This window comes from Hypanus sabinus, chromosome 19, assembly GCF_030144855.1.
Source record: "Hypanus sabinus isolate sHypSab1 chromosome 19, sHypSab1.hap1, whole genome shotgun sequence".
Classification (NCBI taxonomy): domain Eukaryota; kingdom Metazoa; phylum Chordata; class Chondrichthyes; order Myliobatiformes; family Dasyatidae; genus Hypanus; species Hypanus sabinus.
The window spans coordinates 27070456-27092455 of record NC_082724.1 but is presented as its reverse complement, the minus strand read 5'-3'; the positions used below and the strand labels follow the sequence as shown (position 1 = coordinate 27092455).

General features: G+C 37.1%; 1 protein-coding gene across 4 annotated transcripts in view; it reads left to right on the top strand.

The window, feature by feature from the left end:
* fhit (fragile histidine triad diadenosine triphosphatase) overlaps positions 1-22000 on the top strand; it is a 942594-nt gene that overhangs the window by 172529 nt on the left and 748065 nt on the right. For all 4 annotated transcript variants that reach the window (XM_059944248.1, XM_059944250.1, XM_059944247.1 and 1 more), the window contains one exon: positions 20112-20241. In XM_059944248.1, the coding sequence (XP_059800231.1) occupies positions 20136-20241 (106 nt within the window). In that variant the 5' untranslated portion in view covers positions 20112-20135. The remainder of the gene's footprint in view (positions 1-20111; positions 20242-22000) is intronic.

Sequence of the window (22000 nt, the reverse complement as noted above, 5' to 3'; positions counted from 1 at the left end):
TCCTACATTGTTCTAAAGTAGCTCAGCCTAAGCTTGAAGAATGTAACTTCTTCTTGTTAATGTGACATGTTACAGCCTTCCAAATTCAACAATGAATTCTGCGATATCAGTTAGTGATAAGGAAGACAATTGCAATTTTAGAATTCATTTTGAGAGGAATGAGTACAGAAGCAAAGATGTATTGCCAAGGCTTTATTAGGCATCAATCAGACCACATGCAGTACTATGGGAAGTTTTGGGCCCCTTATCTGAGAAAGGATGTGCTGGCATTGGAGAAAATCCAGTGGAAGTTCACATAAATGATCTTAGATATGAAGGGGTTAACATATGAGGAACGTTTGATGGCTCTGGGCCTCAATTTGCTGAAGTTTAAAAGAAAAGGGGGGGGATCTCATTGAAACTTATTGAATATTGAAATATGTAAATAGAATCAATGTGGAGAGGATGTTATAGGGGAGTCTAGGACCAGAAGGCACAGTCTCAAAGTTGAGGGACATCCATCTAGACCAAAGATGGAGAAAATTTTCTTTAGCCCGAGAGTGGTGAATCTGTGGAATTCTTTGCCACAGATGGCTGTGGCAGCCAAGTCATCGGGTATACTTAAGGCAGAAATTGATAGGTTCTTGATTAATCAGTGCATCAAAAGTTACGGGGAGGAGGCAGGAGAATGGGGTTGAGAGGGATGATAAATCAGCCATGTTGACATGACGGAGCAGACACAATGGGCTGAATAGCCTAGTTCTGCTCTTTGATCTCAAGATTTAGAGAGACAGACCACTGGAAGCCAAAAGTCACTATTGTGGTTTGAACAGAGGTGTTCTGCAGAGTGATCACCCATATCGGTGTTTGGATTGCACAATTTAGAAGGGACCACTTCATGAGCACCATATTAAGTTTTCCATATTGGAAGAAGTACAAGGCTTGATCTGAAAGAAGCGTTTTGGTCCCTAAGTGGAAGAGATCAAAGGGCAGATGTTATCCTTCATGCGCTAAAGGAGAGTGCAGTTGGTTTGACAGAGTGATGGTGCCAAGGTTGACATTGAGGGAGGACCCTGGGTGACTTTGGGAAATAACTAAGCCATGTATTGAAGAAGGGGATAGACTGACTGAGCCAGACAACTCAGTTGTATCATTCAGTGAGCAACTGGGCTGACTCTGAATAGATAATGTATTTGGTAAACCAACGCCTGTCAAGTCAGGCACATGCTAGATAAGAGGTTTTACATTTTCTGGAATTCAAAGTGTTTATCATCATTTGTTTTAGTGATATATCATCCAAAAGACAAAACTCCTGACTGTACATTGAACTTAAGTACCGTACCTCAAGTTTTTAGATTGGGTCTTAAACCCCAAATTTTCAAACCAGTAGTATGATCAGCAGTCATAGCTGACACAGTCACAAATATATAAATATTTTAAATCCTGAGCCAGTTTCCTTCATTGTAGTGTTTATATTGTAATTTTAGAATTAATAATAATTTCCATGGTGATTTGAATCATTTCCTCTTCATTCATATTCTTAAATGCTACATATATTTGAATCTTATTGAAACGTGTTGAATAAAATCACATTGCTCTGCTTCTTTTGAATGTCTGATTCAAAATATATTCCTTGTGGTTATCTGTACAATGCAATGACTTCATGTCAGATGCATTATAATGCAACTGTGCATGTGTGTAACCTCTCAGTTCAGTTCTCCAAATTTTCCTGTTTAATATTTAAATAATATAAGTAAATTAATCACACTTTTTCTGAAACTTATTTGTTGTTATCAGCAGATTGTTACTTTTAATATATTTTTGTTGTTTCTTATTTGAATTTGTACGTTTTTTAAATTTAGTCACTACTTTGAAAATAATCCTGATCTGAGAGGGTAAGGGCCAATTTTAATTGTCTACTCAAAGACGGTAATAATCTTTTGCCTTACAAGTAATCACTTAACTTTTATGCAATTTGCAATTATTATGAACTTCTCCCCCTTGCCTTTCAGAATCGCCCTATTTTTTTAAAACTTCACCCTCTAACTTGGTCATATCTTATGCCAAGAATTCATCATAAATAATTCACAGGTCTCTGAATTTCCAGTTTTCATCAATGAGGGGGTGGCATAATATTTGACGACAAACAAGAGAAAATCTGCAGATGCTGGAAATCCAAGGAACACATACAAAATGCTGGAGGAACTCGCCAGGCCAGACAGCATCGATGAAAAAGATTAAACAGTTGACGTTTCAGGCCAAGTCCCTTCATCATAGATATCAGTACCGATGAAGGGTTTTGGACCAAAATATCGACTGTTTGTTGTCTTCCATAGATGCTGCCTGGCTTGCCGAATTCCTCCAGCATTTTGTGTGTGTATCTAATATTTGATGAGCTCTTTCAATTAGATCTGCTCTGTCCGAATACATTTGTGCAAGGACTGAAACACGTAAACCAGTTACCTGAGATGGTTTTAAAAAATACTTTGTTTCACTGGGTTTGCCATTCTTCAGTCTTCAAGCTCCACCATATTTGCATCAAAGCAAGTGGAGCTGTTCTGGTAAGTGGTGTGCAACCTGGAAACTAAGCTCTTCCTCTTCTCTATGATCATGCTTTATGTGTTGTCTTGTAAAAATTGCATCAATTGAACCTGACATTTTGATGAAGCTGAAGGATGCTAAACTGCTTTATCTCTACTTTTAAGGAAGTAAATCAGCAATTGATATAAGTCACTGTCTTTCTGTCAATGTGATTGCCATGCTTTCTGCTCACTTACTGTAGCTTACTTTTGTCCAAGTAAATTCAGCTTCCATGCTCATCTTTCATTCTAATACTTGTTTAAATCAGAACATTGATAAATCTTGTTTAATTTTATTCCTCTTCAGCAAACTATCTGTCCCATTTTGTTCAGCCATTATTCCTAATAGTGCCAATGAATGTATCAGTCACATATCCTTGTTCAGTAACTAATTCATTCTATCTTGGTTAAGAAAATTTGCCCAAAATCCATCCCAAAGAAATTTGATCTCTAATCTCTATAACTCTGCCCGTTATCCTCATTGATTTTCTTTTGCCCCACAGCTTTTATGCTAACGCACATTTTATAAATTTTTGAGTGTCAGTTCTTCTTGTCGTTTGCAACTTAGGTACCACCTTCTGCTGCTGATGACTAATTTAACAGGTTCCAAGCATCTTAGAAGCTGTTTAGGCAATGAAAGAAGAAGCAGTGAAGCCTGTTGACAGTTTTGGCTTCAGTAATTATTTATTCTTTTGCTTAAATAGCTTCCCAGAAACAAATCCTGTTTATTTACAAATATGCTCCCTAAATTGCTATAATGTTCATCCAAAAATTTAATTTACTTCATTTACTGATTTATTCTTTTAAATAATGATACTTTGATTTTAAATCTTGCAAGCAAAAATTACCTCAGCAAACACAAATGAACAAGCGAATTTTAACAGTCATTCTTAATAACTTTAAGCATGCTAATTTCTAGCCAATGGGTCTGTAGAGAGCTGCTACCTGATGATTGTGCACTTGTTTGTATATTCTGGACCATTACTCCTCTATATTCCAACTCAGTAGCATGGGATTAGCTGGAGGTCGGGTGAAAGTGCTTCTGACCTCTTGCTTCTGTTATTTCTCGAGGCATTTCACATCTAACTCTTCAGATTTACAGCATTCATCAAGTTGAAGGCAATTACATTCTTTAAGAGGTATGTTTAGTTAAGTTTTTGTACATTTCCTTTGTTATTTCAGATTGTTAATTTATCGTTTCATGTGTTTTTAATATTTTTTTGTATTTTCAACTTGCTTTAGATTGTATTTAAATGTGAAGTAGGTTGTCCCTGTCAAAGGCCATTAGGGCAGTACTTGGTGCATGCACACAGGGTGTATTGGCTACAGGACTGGTTCCTACCAGTGGCCCATTTTGTATATGGAGTAGCTACATAATTGAATTCTTGAGGTATTGGACACCATGAGCTCAAGAGGGTTAGTCCAACCATGGAAGCACCATGGTAGAGTCACTGTGTAGCTCTCACTAGATTGAGCATAATTCAATGTAACTATTTATTTCCAATTTCCAAGTGGATCAGATAATGAAATTACAAGCCTAAAGGTATAAATTAACTGTTTACAACTCAAGCACATCTTTTTTCTTTTCTTCACATAACTTATTAGTCAACATGTGCCTTTGCATTTTGGAAATTGAGATATTTATTTTTCTCCACTCAGAGGATTTCCCCAATTAATTTGGAGAGAGCATATCCTTATAATAGTTGTCCTGTCCAAGACTGGAAGAAGCTGCAAAAGATCGTGAACACAGCCCAGCACATCATACAAAGCAATCTTCCGTCCTTCGACTCACTTTACACCGCACGCTGTCAGAGCAGTTCTGCCAGGATAATCAAGGACACGACCCACCAAGCCAACACACTTTTTGTCCCTCTTCCCTCCGGTAGAAGGTTCAGGAGCTTGAAGACTCGTCCAGCCAGATTTGGGAACAGCTTCTTTCCAACGGTGCTAACTAAGTCTGCTGAACGGATCCTGACCCGGATCTGGGCCGTACCTTCCAAATATCCGGACCTGACTTGCACTACCTTACTTTCCCTTTTCTATGTTTTTTTTTATTTACGATTTATAATTTAAATTTATATTATATGTACTATTGATTTGTACTCCAGGGAGCGCGAAGCGCAGAATCAAATATCGCTGTGATGATTGTATGCTCTGGTGTCAATTATTTGGCGACAATAAAGTAATAATAAATAAATAATATCCAAAAGTAGTTATTGTGGCTTCTAACATTTTGAAAACTCATTACTCAGAATGAAATGATCACACAGCATTACATTTGAATTCTTCGATTCTGCAGTCTTGAATACTCAAAACAGGTAATTTTTATGCCAAAATTTAAACAGCAATCTAACTTAAATAAGGAACTATATATAATTAGATTTAAATATACTTTCAAAACCAAAATCATTAATAATCTTTTTTTCTTGCAATGAGGTTTGATTCTTCCTCCTAACCTGAACCAACTCCTCCTTTCTTGCACAATTGTTACTCTGAACGTTTTTGTGCTTTATCATTTGACAAGGTTTGTAGCTCTGTTTGCTGCTTGCTATTTGATCAGTCTAATGAACTCCCCAGAGGATATTGAATTTATTTATTGAAGTTTGGGCCCTCCATACTTCAGATTCACTCCCTTTGAGTGGTGGTTTTGTGATGGCAGCTTTGTGTGAAGAAAATGGAGGACCAGATAGCAACCCTTGAGTTGCCTATAGGAAAGGGGAAACCTGAAGGTGGGACAGAGGTTATAAAGCCAATAGCAAAAATAAGATTAATGTTACCTTTTGCATTTGTATTTTTATAAGAGGTGAGAAATCTTGAACACAAAATAATGTGAAAGAAAAACTTGGTATTAATATAAATATTTGAAAAAGAAGCCAATTGTCTTGACATTCCTTGAAAACATTCCTGGAAATACAGTACATATTTTCTGGGCACTATTGCAATACTCTTGGCAAACTTAGTACATTTTCTGTGGACTTCTTAATATTAATTTTGTCATGCAATGGCAGTATAGAACAAATTAGAAAAGTAAGACTGACAAGATTTATTTTGTGCAATTTTAAAATCCGTATATCTTCAGGCAATTTTTTTTTACTTCTTGGTAATATTGCCTCTAGAAATGTATTTGCTTAAATACATCTTACTTACATCTACTTTTGAAATTAATTCATGTGGTAGCTATTGATAGCTTACCTACTTCTCTTCTGTGACCCTTCCTGGTCAGTCTTTTTTAAGTCAAAGGTTGAACTGAGTCCTCATGTTTCAGTTATGAAGGATTGTTTTCTGCAATGTATTTTAATAGAGTTCTGCAATAAATGTATCACCTTAACGGAAAAAAGTAATCATGCTGCAACTTAAATAGAAAAATAATGAAGCATATCAGTTGTGCAAATAAAATAAATGGAGTGTAGAGTGGGATGCAGACATGTCTTCCTTAGACCTTGAAATAAAATACAACTCCTAGTGAGTAAATTTTTGAATGCCAACATATTTAAGTATTCTCATCAACCATGTAGGTGAAAGAAAGTACTTATCTTACGTAGTAAATATCCAAAAAATGTGATGCTGATGCTTTTTGGCTTTGTAACACTGCAGAGCACTTCAACAAATTGTAGCTGCCACCAGACTATGATAGTTTTAGCTCTTCTTACCACTGTTACAAGCCATCAACAATCTTCACAGAGGCAATTATAATCTGACAAGAAAACATTAAAAAATCCATAGTAGTAACATAATCTCTATGCATAAATGTTTCATGCTACATTAGTAGCACAGTCCTAATGTTCTTTGGAAGTTTCAAAAGCACATGCAGTATTCAAAAACATTTTTTGAAAGTATTTTATGAACTTCATTGTAGTACCTTCTCATTGATATTACAATTGATCTAAAAGTAAGCGTAGACTATTTCTCTCCTTGAGGCTGCTCCACCATTCAGGAATATTATGCTAATTTTGGCATCAATATTGTTTTATTGCACCATTTCCTTTATTTTCACTTTATTTTGGAATTCATTGGTATCAGTTTTGATTGCAAACAATATCTGAACTTCTACTTCTCTGCAGGGTAAAGAATTCCAAAGATTCACCGGTCTGAGAGAAGAAATTATTCCATTATTACATTCTTAAATGGACTGCATCTTATTTTGAGGCAACCCTTAGTTCTAGATTCCAAGCTCAATGGGAATCACCTCAATACATCTGTTCTTTTGAGACATAAAAAATTGAAATGTCTGAATGTGGTAATCTTCCATTTTCTTAATCCCGAGAGAAAAATGGCCAATGGCACTCAATTTCTCCTAATATGAGAATCAGTATAGTGAATCTTTACTTCATTCCCTCTGTAGCAAGTATATCTCTACACAATACTCCAGGTATAGTCTCACCTTGTTCCCAAATGAATATATATTGCCTCTATGTTGTAAACTATTGTTCTTTTTATCAACTACACCTTTCGATAGACATCTAACAGCAGAAAAACAATTGGACGTGATGAATTGAAGCAAATGAAATTTACTTTGCTGAAGATAATTGGTATCAAAAATAAATATTTTAAAAAGGGATTGAACTGGTCTAAACAATTTCCTTGATAAATCTGAGGAAATTTCTTTTCGGATAAACATTGCAAAGCCAAAATGATTTAGAAATTCTCATGGAAGGCTGCTTTCAAATCTTAATGCTGTGAATAGAATGAAGAGATATGAAAACATAAGTAGAATGTATTTGTTAAGGTAGATAATATAAAGGCAGAGGATTGTTTATCCTTTTTTATGCAGCTTTGTATTTTGTTTTGTTGTTCGTAAAATCTATTTTTTCAATCGATAATACAAGTCAAATTCAGAAGCGAAACAGAAATGTGTTAATGAAGGGTTGAGTTTTTTCCACATCCATTTACTCTCTATCAAATTACATTGAGCTTTTATTACTTGCACTCATATCACCAAAAGCAGGTAATTGTTCCTGGCATCGCCCAAATTGTAATTCACAGTGTGAAAATCAGCAGTAAGTGTGCTGAGCCAGCAAACTCTTACCATGTGTAGATTTAACTTTACCACTGGAAATGAGTGTCTCAGTCAGCAAGCAAACCATACCTGTCCCCTAATTTTCCACCTATATCATATGACATTGCTCCATAATATAATTACACAATTGATTTTCATTTTATTTCACAAAATATGTCATTAGTTCTGTAGTCATTTATTAATACTATTTTCATTTTCTCAAAATATGGAGCAGAACATTTTAAATTATGACTTAAATAATAAAATATTGTTTGCATCATTAAATTTAATGAGTTTGATCAAACCTAACAGTAAAATAAAAAGACTTCACTTTTAATCGCTGAGATTGACGAATTCATTTGCTTTTCAACAGTACTTGCACATTTGGACAAATAAAGGGTCATCCTCCAGAATTTGAATTTTACATACTTTAAAGGGACACCTTAAGTGCACAAGCATTATACACATTTACACACCTTCTCATTGTCCTTCATGTACTTAATATGTCATGGAGTCAAACCCTGTTTCTCCCTCCTTCCTTCCTGCATTTCATGCATGACTCAAGAAAACCCAAATGTTCTATAAACTTTGGAACACAGAATTAGGCATGAACAACTAATGTGTAGTGCATTTGAAATTCATTTGTGATCCAGTCATCTTATTAAAAAAGTAATAATATGAAAAGACTGCTGAATGCATCTAATCCTCGCATGTATGCCAAGCAATTTCAAACGGAATATAAGGGTTCAGTGGAAAATTATAAATGTATCTGATTACAGTATGTTCTCTGTAAAGTTTGCCAGTTAGCTCATTGTATTCAGTATTGTTGAAATTCAGCATGAATGGATGGTGGATGATATTTAAGGTTTATGAGCATGTTTCATTCTTGAAATTGTAGCTGTTCATTGGGTGCTTATAATGAGCTTTCCATTACCTTTCCTCAATATGTTTTCTTCTCAGAAGCTCAGTACCAATTTTTGATTGCTCTCAGCATCTTCAGCATTTTATAAGTACAAAGATGTTAAATAAAAATAAACTAAAATGTGTGATAGCAGAAGTGCAGCTTGCACAAAAGAAAATCTTACTCCCATCTTAAATCATTATTGTATTGCCCAACCAAGACCAACCATGCTGTTCAGCGAATCACTGCACGTCCCTGCAGTGCAGTTTTGAGAATGTACTGAGGCTGCCCCAAGCTAATTCAGGGTAAGTATTCTTTGCCTGCAACTAGAAGAGCAAATCATTTCACAGATTTGGAAAGTTTGTAGGAATGTATATTTGAACAGGGTGGAAAATAGTTACCACCATTTTATTTCAGGCAATTGAATACCCAGATGACCAAAGCAGAAAGAGGTCTTTTGCATATAGGAATCCTGAAAGCAATTTAATTCAAAAATGAAATCGTAATGACAATCATTCACAAGCAAGTTTAATATCAGGATGTAGACGTTACATCAACTTCAAAGTTAACTACATAATCACATACCCTTTTAAATAGAAAGATTTGTACTTCTCTTTGTCAGTGGTCAAATTCTGCAGAACAACAATGTGAGTAACTGTAAGCACTGAAATTATAACAACCTTGATTAATTATTAAATGCTGTTTAACTTGCAATGTCCATGGCTCATGAGTGAATTTTAAAAAAAAGGATCCCACCAGTGTTCCCAGCTCGCCTTCTCTTTGTCAGCATGCCTCTCTTCAGCCTCCTCAACTGCCAAATTGAGGTTAACTGCAAACTAGAGGATATTCTGTCTGGGTAATCTACAACCTCAAGTCTCTTTTCCTTCTATTTCCACCCATCCCTTTTCTCTTCTCTTGATCGACCTGCCTTCCATTGTCTATGTCGCCTTCTCCACTTACTCCACATGCCTATCAACAACACACTCCTCCCCCTGGTTACCCTTCCCCACTACTTACCTTCACCCTCCCTAACTCCTTCTGTTTACAACATGTTTTGCCTTCCTCTCATATCAGATCCCATCAACTTCAAACTTTTGTGCTCAGTCCCCTGCTCTACTCACTTTATACTAGTGACTGTGAAGCTAAGCACAGCTGTAATGCCATATTTAAGTTTGCTGACAATACCACTGCTGTGGGCTAAGTCAATGGTGGTGATGAATTACCATATTAACATAGGAGGAAGACAGAAAACAACAACCTCTCACTCAGCATCGGCAAAACCAAAAGAGCTGATAATTGACTACAGGAGGAAGAAACTGGAGGTCCATGAGTCACTCCTCATTAGGTGATCAGAAGTGAAGAGGATCAGTAGCTTTTAATTTCTTGGGGTTATCATTTCAGGCAATCTATCCTGGGTCTAGCACGTAAATACCATTACAGAGAAGGTACTGCAGCACCTCTATTTTCTTACAAGTTTGTGAAGATTCAGCATGACATCTAAAACTTTGACAAACGTCTATAAATGCATGGATGAGAGAATACTGGCCAGTTACAACATGATCTGGTAAGAAACACCAATCCCCTTGAATGAAAACCCTAAAAAAAGTAGTGGAAACAGCCAGTCCATCACAGGTAATGCCTTCCCCACCGCTGAATGTATCTACAAGGAATACTCTCACAGGAAAGCAGCATTGATCATCAGGGACCCCACCACCTAGTTCATGTTCTCCTCTCACTGCTGCCATCAGGAAAGAATGAAAAGGAGCCTCAAGACCCACACCACCAAGTTCAAAAAAAGTTATTACCACTCAACTGTTAGGCCTTTGAACCAGAGGGGATAACTTCACTCACTCCCCCAAAAAACGGAACAGATTCCACAACCTATGGACTCATTTTTGAGGACTCTACAACTCAAGTTCTCAATATTTATTACTTATTATTGTGATATTTTTTCTTTTCTGTGGTTACACAATTTGTTGTCTTTTTCACATTAGTTGTTTGTCGGTCTTTGTTGTACACAGTTTTTCATTGATTCTATTGTTTTTCTTTGCATTTACTGTGAATTCCTGCAAGAAAACTGATCTCTGGATAGTACATGGTGACATAAATGTAACTTAATAATAAATTTACTTTGACCTTTGAGCTTTAATCACTTCCATTCATCGCCCCCAACTTCTGACATGTTTCCCATTCTCCCCTTGCCATTTAACTATCAGTCCTTCTCATCTGGATCCATCTATCAGGAAGAAAAATGTTTGTCAAACAGTGTTTATTGCCAGCAGATAGTTCTGTGTTTACCAACTGTATGTGGGTAATTTCAATTCTGACTTTAGTCACATTTGCAGAGCAGATTCAGAAACATTGTTGGATATATGAATGGATATCATGTGCCATTTTTTTGACTTCCTGCTCCATTGCATATCTCAGCAATAAGTTCAAGGATAGAGCTCAGTTACGCTGAGCTGAATAGCTTGATGTACATTTCACCCAATCCTTTAACTTAATAATTGAAAAAAAAATCAGTATAGATAAATCATTTCACCTTATCCTGTATTCAGTGTTAAGGTCAGGTCATGTTTGACTAACTTCATCGAATTTTTTGAGGAGTTAAATAAGGAAGTCAATAAGTGCAGTGCATTCAACACAGTCTTTGTGGATTTCAACAAAACCTTTCTCAAGGTGCTCTATGGTAAGCTGCTCCATAAAACAAAGATATAAGGTATCTGAGGGAAAATGATAAATTGGGAGTTGTTGGGAAGGAAGCTGACAGGCATGATTCACTCTTGTTTTCTTTTGTGAATGGAAGGCTGTTACTGTAGGCTCAGTTTTCGATCCCTTACAAGAGAAAATCTGCAGATGCTGGAAATCTGAGCAACACACACACAATGCTGGAGGATCTCAGCAGGCCAGGCAGCATTTATGGAAAATTGTACAGCTGAGGTTTCAGACCGAAACCCTTCGGCAGGACTGGAGAGAAAAAAGCTGAGGAATAGATTTGAAAGGTGGGGGGAGGGGAGAGAGAAACAGCAGGTAATAGGTGAAACTTAGAGAGGGAGTGATGAAGCAAAGAGGTAGTAAGTTGATTAATGAAAGAGACAGAAGGCCATGGAAGAAAGAAGAAAAGGGAGTGGAGTAGGGGAGAAGGGGTTGAAGCACAGAAGGAGGTGATGGGCAGGCAAGGAGATAACATGAGAGAGGGAAAGGGTATGGGAAATGGTGAAGGGATTGGTGGAGATTACTGGAAGTTTGAGAAACCAAAGTTCATGGAGGCTACCCAAACAGAATATAAGGTGTTGTTCCTCCAACCTAAGTGTGGCCTTATCCTGACAGTGGAGGGATATTGGAATATTGGAATGGGAATGGGAAGTGGAATTAAAATGGGTGGCCACTGTGAAATCCCGCTTGGTCTGGTGGACGGAGTGTAGATGCTTGGTGAAGCGGTCTCCCAATCTATATCGGGTCGCACCAATATACAAGTGGCCACATCGAGAGCACTGAGCACAGTATATGACCCCAACAGACTCACAGGTGAAGTGTCGCCTCACCTGGAAAGACTGTTTGGGGCCCTGAATGGGGGGGAGGAGTGAGGGAGGAGGTGCAGTGGCAGGTGAAGCACTTGTTTTGCTTGCAAGGATGAGTGCCAGGAAGGAGAACAGTGGGAAGGGACAAATAGACAAGGGAATCGCGTAGGAAGCGATCCCTGTGGAAGCAAAATGTGGGGGAGGGTAAAGAAAGATGTGTTTGATGATGGAATCCAGTTGGAGGTAGCAGAAGTTTCAGAGAATTATATGCTGGCTGCGGAGGCTGGTGGGGTGGTAGGTGAGGACAATCCCTTGCAGTTTGTTGTGCACCTTAATTATTGGTACTTAAATATTATACGCATATAGAGAGATTAGTGGGAGAAGCAAATATTGACTGTTCAGTTGAAAGGAGGAAAGCTTTTGACTTAAGTAGGATATCAGTGGTCTGTTTAGTTGGGCAAAATCCCATTGCCACTATATAAAAAGCGCCTGGATTTTAATTGAAAAGCCATGACCTGAATGCATGCTAGAATATCTGTTTAGGTTGGATAGCTCTTTCATGAGACACAGACATAATGGGTGGAATGGCCATCCTCTGTATCATAACTTTTCCACAATGGGGGTTGTAATTAGTTTAATCAACAAATTGAACACAAAAATTACCCATGTTTGTCATTGAAATGAGAGAAAACTTGAGTGAAAGAAAGTAAAAAGTAAAATATAAAAACAGTTAATAGGAGGAATATTCCCTACTCTGTGTCTATTCCCAGTGTGTTCTTTCTCTACGATGTGTTCTTTTTCACCTGAAACTTCTTCATAAATTAGTTTAAAGCCTCCCCAACAACTGGCTCAGGTTGGGTTGAAGTAAAACTCTAATGTAAAATCCAACTATTTTCTTCACTCTCTTTACAAAGATGTAATTTTCTGGTTGAAAGTATCCATGGCCATTCCCATAAAATCAATGTTTACGAGATGAATTTTGATTGTTGCTACTTTATGTGCCACATTATAAACAGTCATTTAACCTTGTGACTGTAATGGAAGCAGACAACCTCTCCAAAGTAAGAGGGAAGGAAACTCATATCTTTCCATTCACTTGGCCTGAATAATGTCTGTAAATTGATCTGAGAAACATTGCAGCATTAAAAGTGAATGGCAGATGAGGACTGGATTGTAACATTTCCCAGCAGACAGCTTTCATTTTCCCTGCACTGGTATTTTTCACTTCTCAATTTATCTGAGAGATAGGCCATCATACTGAATGTCTGAGGCTTTCAGAATAGATTGAGGCAGCAGTGTTCAGTCACAAAAAAAGTACTGGAATTTTTATTGACATTAAAAGGCAAACATCAATCAATGTGATGATTTAACATTTTGTAATTTTTATTCTAGCATTGTCTAGAGTACATTGAAAAAAATACAGCGTAACTTAAGAAATTTTGGAGGTTAAAATTTTATATATATCAGCAGAATATTTCTTACAAAATATCTTTGTACTTTTAACATATCTGTTACAAGACTTTTAAGATATAATACATTTAATTCTACAGTCCATTCATACTGCATTTCTTGTGAAATTACAGCTCTTGTTTGAATGATTTGTTCTCAGAAATGTAGTTCCATTAAATCAATAACTGCTTGGGAAAAGAGGCTGGTTTCAGTGCTTCACCTTGATAGAATCGACCTTGGAACAAATTAGGACACATTCTAAAATCAACTTTCCAGTGTGGTATCATTCCTGCTCACTACCTGGTAATGAAAAAGTAAAATTACAACTGGATTGTATCATCACTGATCTTCAATCTTACTTGCATTACTTATTTATAGTGCAGAGAATAAGAAACAGAATCAGAATCAGTTTTATTATCATCGGCATGTGTTGTGAAATTTGTTAACTTGGTGGCCACAGTTCAATACAATACATAATATAGAAGGAAAAAAAGTAAATACACCATTTACAGTATATGTATATTGAATAGATTAAAAATTGTACAAAACAGAAGTAATATATATGAAAAAAGTGTTCACGAGTTCAATGTTCATTTAGGAATTGGATGGCAGAGGGGAAGAAGCTGTTCCTGAATCACTGAGTGTGAGCCTTCAGGCTTTTGTACCTCCTACCTGATGGTAACAATGAGAAAAGGCCATGTCCTGCGTGCTGAGGGTACTTAATAATGGACGCTGCCTTTCTGAGATACTGCTCCTTAAAGATGTCCTGGGTACTTTGTAGGCTAGTACCCAAGATGGAGCCGACTAAATTTATGAACAATTTTTACATGATAGCATTCATTTTATTTCTGTTTTTTAAAGTCTTCTCATTTGAGGGATAACTCATATTATTTGGTTCACTAATATATCCTGTAATCTGGTGAATTCTCAGAGCACCAATACTCAACCCATCCTTGCCTATAGAAAACATCCTTAAACACGTGTGGTAGAAATTGCTAGAAATTGATCATTGCTAAGAACCTTTGCTTATTCTGTGCTCGTTTTTTTAGAAAGCTATCCTCTTGTCTGAAGTTGGATGGTAATGTATATCATTCTGGAACAATGTTTCTCCTACAATTTTGCTATTCACAATTTTATTTTCATTCCTCTTTGCATCTGCTGTCATATTTTCCTTTTGGTCTTTCAGTGAGACAATCTTTGGCTTTGACTGACTGGTAACACTCATGCAGGGATTTAAGCTCCCTATCCCGTTCTGCACTCAAAATGTTGATGGGCACATTAATGTAGCACAAAGGAAGTGCCATACTTCAGACTATTTATTCAACCATATCCCCAGATTTTCTAAAGAATGAATACAAACATGATATTGTGAGGTTGAAAGCGGGGCAGTATATAAATGTCCTTTCTTCCTTCTTTATATCTCTAATCCTCAACTACTTCCAAAGTATTGTTTTGAGTCAGCTTACAGAGGGGAGGTGCAGTGGCTAACGGACTGGTGCAGAGTGAACAACCTGTCTCTTAATGTGAACAAAACAAAAGAGATGGTTGTTGACTTCAGGAGGGCACAGAGCGACCACTCCCCGCTGAACATTGACAGCTCCTCGGTAGAGATTGTAAAGAGCACCAAATTTCTTGGTGTTCACCTGACGGAGAATCTCAGCTGGTCCCTCAACACAGCTCCATAGCAAAGAAAGCCCAGCAGCGTCTCTACTTTTTGTGAAGACTGAGGAAAGTCCATCTCCCACCCCACATCCTCATCACATTCTACAGGGATTGTATTGAGAGCGTCCTGAGCAACTGCATCACTGCCTGGTTTGGAAATTGTACCATCTCGGATCACAAGACCCTGTAGCGGATAGTGAGGTCAGCTGAGAAGATCATCGGGGTCTCTCTTCCAGCCATCACGGACATTTACACTACACGCTGCATCCGCAAAGGTAACAGCATTATGAAGGACCCCATGCACCCGTCATACAATCTCTTCTCCCTCCTGCCGTCTGGGAAAAGGCTCTGAAGCATTCAGACTCTCACAACCAGACTATGTAACAGATTCCCCCAAGCTATCAGACTCCTCAATACCCGAAGCCTGGACTGACACGTTGCCCTACTGTCCTGTTTATTATTTATTGTAATGCCGGTACTGTTTTTGTGCACTTTATGCAGTCCAGTGTAGGTCTGTAGTCTAGTATAGCTTTCTCTGTGTTTTTTTAATTACATAGTTCAGTCTAGTTTTTGTACTGTGTTATGTAAGCCATGGTCCTGAAAAACGTTGTCTCACTTTTACTATGCACTGTACCAGCAGTTATGGTCAAAATGACAATAAAAGTTGACTTGACTTGACTTTTTTTTGGCTCCTTTTAATGGTTTATATCTCCATTTTATATCAGAAAAAATATACAATATACAACCTGAAATTCTTGTTCTTCGCAAGAAGAGGGCAGAGCTTAGTGGTGATTACGCTAAATGGTGACTTTTGCTTGCATCTTCGGAAACAGCTTTATTTCTGTCTTTGATATCTATTTTTTTCCTTTTTAAGGTTCTTTTGAAGACCCTGACCTGGAGTTTACACTCTGACTTTGGTTCTTTGTGGGAATGGGACCCACTGTCAGAGCCTCACAACCGCCCATTTTTTGACATCCCAGGGATGCATCCTGGAAGGCTTGCACACCTTCAGAGTGCCAGATTTTCGTGGCTCTGGAGGCGGGCTGATTCAGAGTTGGTGCTGCCGAATGATACATCACGGGAGGGCAAGGAAGGTTGGAAGCAGCGGGCTTGCTGTTGGCTGTGTGCCCAGAGGCACAGAGCTCGGAAAAAGCGACACAACAGACTTTTAACACCATAAATCAGTGAGTTGTTTTGTTACATCTCCCCTCTCGCTGTGAAATGGGGACACCTTATTAGGGAGAGAGAAAGCCTGTGGTATGTCAAATTCCAGGTGAATGAGTAGTCTTTAGGGTACTGCAAGTCTGTGCTTTGCTGCACGCTTGAGTGCTTGGTGGGGGAGCTGTGTCGTAGGTGGGGACGAGCTTGGGGGAGGCTTTGAGGTTCTAACATTTATCTAACATTTATTCATTCTTTGGAGCACTCAACTGTTTTCATGGATGTTTGCGAAGAAAAAGGAGTTTCAGGATGTATATTGTATACATTTCTCTGACGTTAAATGTGCCTATTGAAACCTATTGGCAAACACAAAAACAGAAGCGTTCCCTAAAGAATGCATGACAGTAAAAACATGAGACCTCCAAAGCCCTCCAACACCCCCCTTCCACACTTACTTAAGCAAAAAAAAAGCATCGGCACCCTCCACCCACCAAGGAAGCAATAGCAAAGCTCCCAAGAAAGACCATGATCTGCAGTTCAACAATAACTTATCGTTCACATGACAATTTGACACACCACAGAATTTCCCTCTCCTTCTCCCCAATAAAGGGACAAAGAGGTGTCACCAAGAGGGGAGATCAATGAAAACAAAACTCTCCTGATTTTCACTGTTTAAGTCTGCCATGTTGCTGTTTTTCTGAGTTCTCTGACTCGAGAAAGATCTGATTACAGAGCCCTAGCAGCTGATCCGCTGTCCCCGATGTTCCATTTTGTCCTGCAACACTGCAGTGGGTGGCACTGGCTTAGCGTTAGCTCATCTCCAGGCCACAAAGCCTCAGAACTCTGAGGGAGTGCTTGTCTTCTCGGCCATGTCCTTGGGGTATTGAGAAATGGGCAGCTGGCGAACTCCAAATGCAGGTCCCATCGCTGCAAAGAACTGAAGCTTGAGTGTAGGTCAGGGTCTTCAGCAGAACCTCATCCACCTTGAAAAGGAAAAAGGGAGACATTTAGTTAATAACTGAAGTGAGCTTTTGACATTTTTTTGCAGTCGTTTTGGTCATGGTATATTGTATTTTCTATCCAGAGAGCTTGCAACATTCTCTTGTACTTTTAGTTGTCCAAACTTTGCATGCTTGGAAAATTGCTGACCATTGGTTTTCTTTATATTCATTCAGAATTACAAATACAGTAGCAGGATCTGTTGACTTGATTGATTGAGTATGGATTAATTTGTATATCAATTTTAATTCACTTTTGTTACAAACCATTACTTTGATCTTCCTGAATTTCAATGGTACCATACCCACATAAGGTCAAGTTTGGTGGCTCAAAACAACCAGGAATTGTATCGAAGATCTAGATGAGTGGAATGTGAGTTTCTATTTTTCTCTAAAAAGTATAACCTTCTCAATTTTCCAGCGAGTTTCAAAGACTGAATTAATTGAAAAATACAGATGTCTGGTTGTTCACAGGAAAGTATCCCCAATGTAAAATAATGTTTAGGGTGTATTCAAGTATCAACAAGGGACATGAACTCATTTGTAATTCATTTCTGACCATCTGTTCATTTGTACAATATTAATAAAAGGAGGCAATTTTCCTGCTTTGTTTCTCTTCATGAAAAATGTATGCCATTGCATAAGGGTGAGCTGACTACATGTATTAAGAGGCAGTTCTAAAGAGCGATTGTTGTAGAGTGTTACAGGTATAATGAAAACCAAGGATGTTTGTCAGAGATCCAGAAAGGACAAAACAAAAATCTACCATTTTCTAGTAGAAAGAATAGAGACTGCTCGCATAAAATAATATTTCATTGGACTGAAATGATATGGACAATAAAAGCTCATAACTTCATTTTATTTAAGTGTCTCACTAATTGAATGCTTCTATGCATTGCATTGATGAGCTCATTCCCCAAGCTAGTATGCTTAGACACTGAGCTTGTCTATGAGTGGAGAAGACATAAGTGTGAATGGGGCCTAGGGAGCCTAGGTTAAAGTCATTAGTTAATCCTCTGTCACTCATAGCTAATCTTTCTTAGTTCTATTCTTGCGCACTTGATTGAGTAGGTCAACAAAGACACTCGCAAATTTCTATAGATGCACCGTGGAAAGCATTCTAACTGACTGTATCACTACCTGGTGTGGGGGGTAGCTACTGCACAGGATTGACAGAAGCTGCCGGAAGTTGTGAACTCAGTCAGCTCCATCATGGGTACTAGCCTCCATAGGATCCAGGACATCTTCAAGGAGTGATACCTCCAAAGGGTGGCATCCATCTAGACCCCCATCACCCAGGACATGCCCTCTTCTCATTGCTATCATCAAGGAGGGAGTGGAGGAGCCTGAAGGCCCACAGTCAATGATTCAAAAACAACTTCTTCCTCTCTGCCATCAGATTTCTGAATAGACATTGAACACATAAACACTACCTCACTACTTTTTCCCCTTCTATTTATTTAATTATATAAATTTCTTACTGTAATTCAGTTTTTAAATTATTATTTATTGCATTGCACTGCTGCTGCTGCAAAGACACAGATTTAACGACATATGCCAGTGATATTAAACCTGATTCTAATTGTACCCAATGAACATTCTGCAGTGGATTCTGTCTCTATCCAAAACTTTGTTCAGATGTTTAACTGAACAAGAATTTGATATTGTTGCAATTAATTATGTTTCTGGTGTAAATGTAGTATGAAAATCGTGAAGAACTTAATGTTAGGTGTAATTTGTAGAGAGCTATATGTTGTTTTGCTGCCAGGTAGAAGATATTTTGCTGGCACAATTTTAAATCACAGATTTTGAGCATTTTTTAACCTTTATTTGTAATTGTGTATTAGTATCCTCCTACTCATATGTCTCCAACATTGACTTTTTCATTCATTTGTTGTTCTGTAACTTTTCAGCTGACAGGGTTACCACCTTTGTTGTCTGATCTCCCCATGTCTCAACCTTAACATGGACCTCCCCTTTTATTTTCTCCACCTCTCTTCCCTTTCTCAGTAGTTTAAAGCTGTTTTTATTTCCTCAGTTCTGCTGAAAGGTTATTGATCTGAAATGTTCATTTTGTTTCTGCTTCCACAGATGCTGCTTTATCTGCTGAGTATTTACAATAACTTTGGACTGTGTTTTTCTTTTCATCGCCCTTGGATTAGTTATTTAATAGACTGACTCAGAAATATTCATGGTTTCTTGGTGTATTTTTGCCAAATAAAGGCCCCATTTTGAAATTTCTTGTGGTTTTTTAATTGATATTGTAGTGTGTGAAATGTTTTCATTTAATATTTAAGGAAAATGCATTGATTTTAATAACAGCATCAGAAAACTATTTATCTTACAAACCAAACTACATAATTTTTTTGGAATTAAGTTGCACTGCTGCTTCAAATATATGACCACTTCACCAATAAAAATATTTTTGTAAAGTCTAAAGAAATAAACAGCTTCTGATAACTATGTTTGAAAACTGTCTACACAAAAAACTCTCCTCCCAAATATTCCAAGGTATTAACATTTTTTAAAATCAGCAAATATATTTCAAAGTAAGCTTCCTATTTATCTTTATTTCAAAACTCTGAATGGAAGTTTTTTTTACCGAATGAGGAAAATTGATCCTTGGCTAATTCAGGGGATTAAGCAAAATAAATTAAAGAAGTAGTTTCTAATTAAAGGATTTTAAACTTCGGTATGGAAAATGATAAAATGGAGCCAAGTGTATAACAACCTACAAGAGAACAAGAGCATTGCAGATTTTAATTTAGGCATCTACAGAATGTTGCAGGTTAACATTTTTATATAGGCCAGCAAATTGAAAATGTCTACTAATACTAATTTTCTGTGTTGTGCTTTCTGTTTTTAAAGGAACTGAATTAGTGTGAAACCAAAATGGCAACCTTCAGATTTGGACAGCATATCATTAAGTCCTCTGTTATTTTCCTACAAACTGAACTGTCTTTCGCACTTGTGAATAGGAAGCCAGTGGTTCCTGGACGTATCCTTTAAAATCTTGGTTTTAAATCTCTTCTCTTCACAGTAACAAATGGATTTTAATCAGCCAGCACATCCAGACCAGGTAAGCTTATGTTCAAAGCACTGATTGTACAAGAATAAAGCTTTATCTGAAAATAATTGGAATATGATGTCCTAGAATTGTGATTGAACTTGGAAACTTGGTGCCATGCAATGTCCTCATTTGATAGATAAAAACATAATTGCCCTGAAAAGGTACATGAAATTAATTTAAAAGGCTAAAGTTTTAAGTGTTCAATGAAACATATTGATTATTTTTTCATGAGATTGAAGTGGTAAACTCATTCTCTTTTTTATACTGGTGCATAAGAAGTCTCTTAATAAGTTTACTCACTACTATTTAGTGGTTTCATTTTATCATTGTTACTGTTATTGGTGCCAGTTTGTATACCTAAACACACACATCTGTTACATGTCTACCCTAACATCTCACTTTCTTTATTATGATATGAACAGTGCTTCTATATAATTGTTGATCTTGGTGATTTATAGTTACTAGTCTCCAGTGTCGTGATAGCTTCTTTCCATTTATAGTTCATGCTGCATCTCCACAAAGTAAGACAGATTTAATCGCAATTTACTGCAGCAGGCTCTTCAGGCATGTGCGATATCCATTAAAGAAAGTCACACGGCTGACTGTAATTTGTGCCTTTGCACTCTTGTTCTTTTATCTAAATCTGTACTTACTTTCAGAAACTCTGTCATCACATCTGCTCTGGTGCAATTAGACTCACTGGTAATACCTTGGCTGTCCATAAGGCCCACGATTACATATACCTGTAAATGAAAATATGAGCATAGACCTTGTTGATGAGGGAGATCATGATGTAAAATCAATTATGCAATTTATTAGATAATTGTTTATTTTGTCTCTTCAGAAGTATCATTGTATTGGTACAGAGTAAACACTTACACTCTTTAAAGAAAACGCAGGCAATATCACATCAAGTGGATTATGGAATATGGGATAGCATCGTAAAAGCTTATAAAGTAGTTTCCAGTGTACAAAGAAGACTTCTGAACATCATCATTATAGATAAGCTGATCTCTCTATGTTGCTTAGTGGAACTAGGAATTTCTACTATTTTATGAAAATTGTAGTTTGTGGCAAGTTTTCAAAAAGTAAGGAGGTGAGTTGCTTGCAGCACAATACCCTCTTTCTGGCCTTTATGGTAAGTTCTAGTTCTTGTATCTAAGAAGTTAATTTAATTGTAAAATGCTGGGATTTACTGCCATATAAACTAAAAGAGCGATGTATTTATCTGGCATACTTTGGTGAAATTAATCTTCTATAAATCTTAAAGATTTGAACAATGTTAATTTAAGTGAATCCTGCAGAATTTTATTAACATTGGCCAGTGCAAGTTGAATTAAAACGTCTCTTTGTGGTAGAGCATCAAGTTGAGTTTCATCTATGAGAAACAACTGTATATTATATAAATGTAGGACATTTTATTTTTAAAACATGCATGTTAAATCCAGAATTTTGTAAAAACTTTCTATAATCTCATGGGGTCGACTTTTTATGTGGAAGTTCAACTGTTGAAAATATCAATGATGTGATGACTGATGGGTCTATACTTCTCTGAAACAGTAAAATACAGGACATATACAAAATATGAAGGGTGTAAAAGCATCTTTCAGTCTATACCAGAAACTCATAGTCTTTCCCCATTAAGTTATCAGTTATTTCCACCTTACTCTATTTTATTTAAAATGTT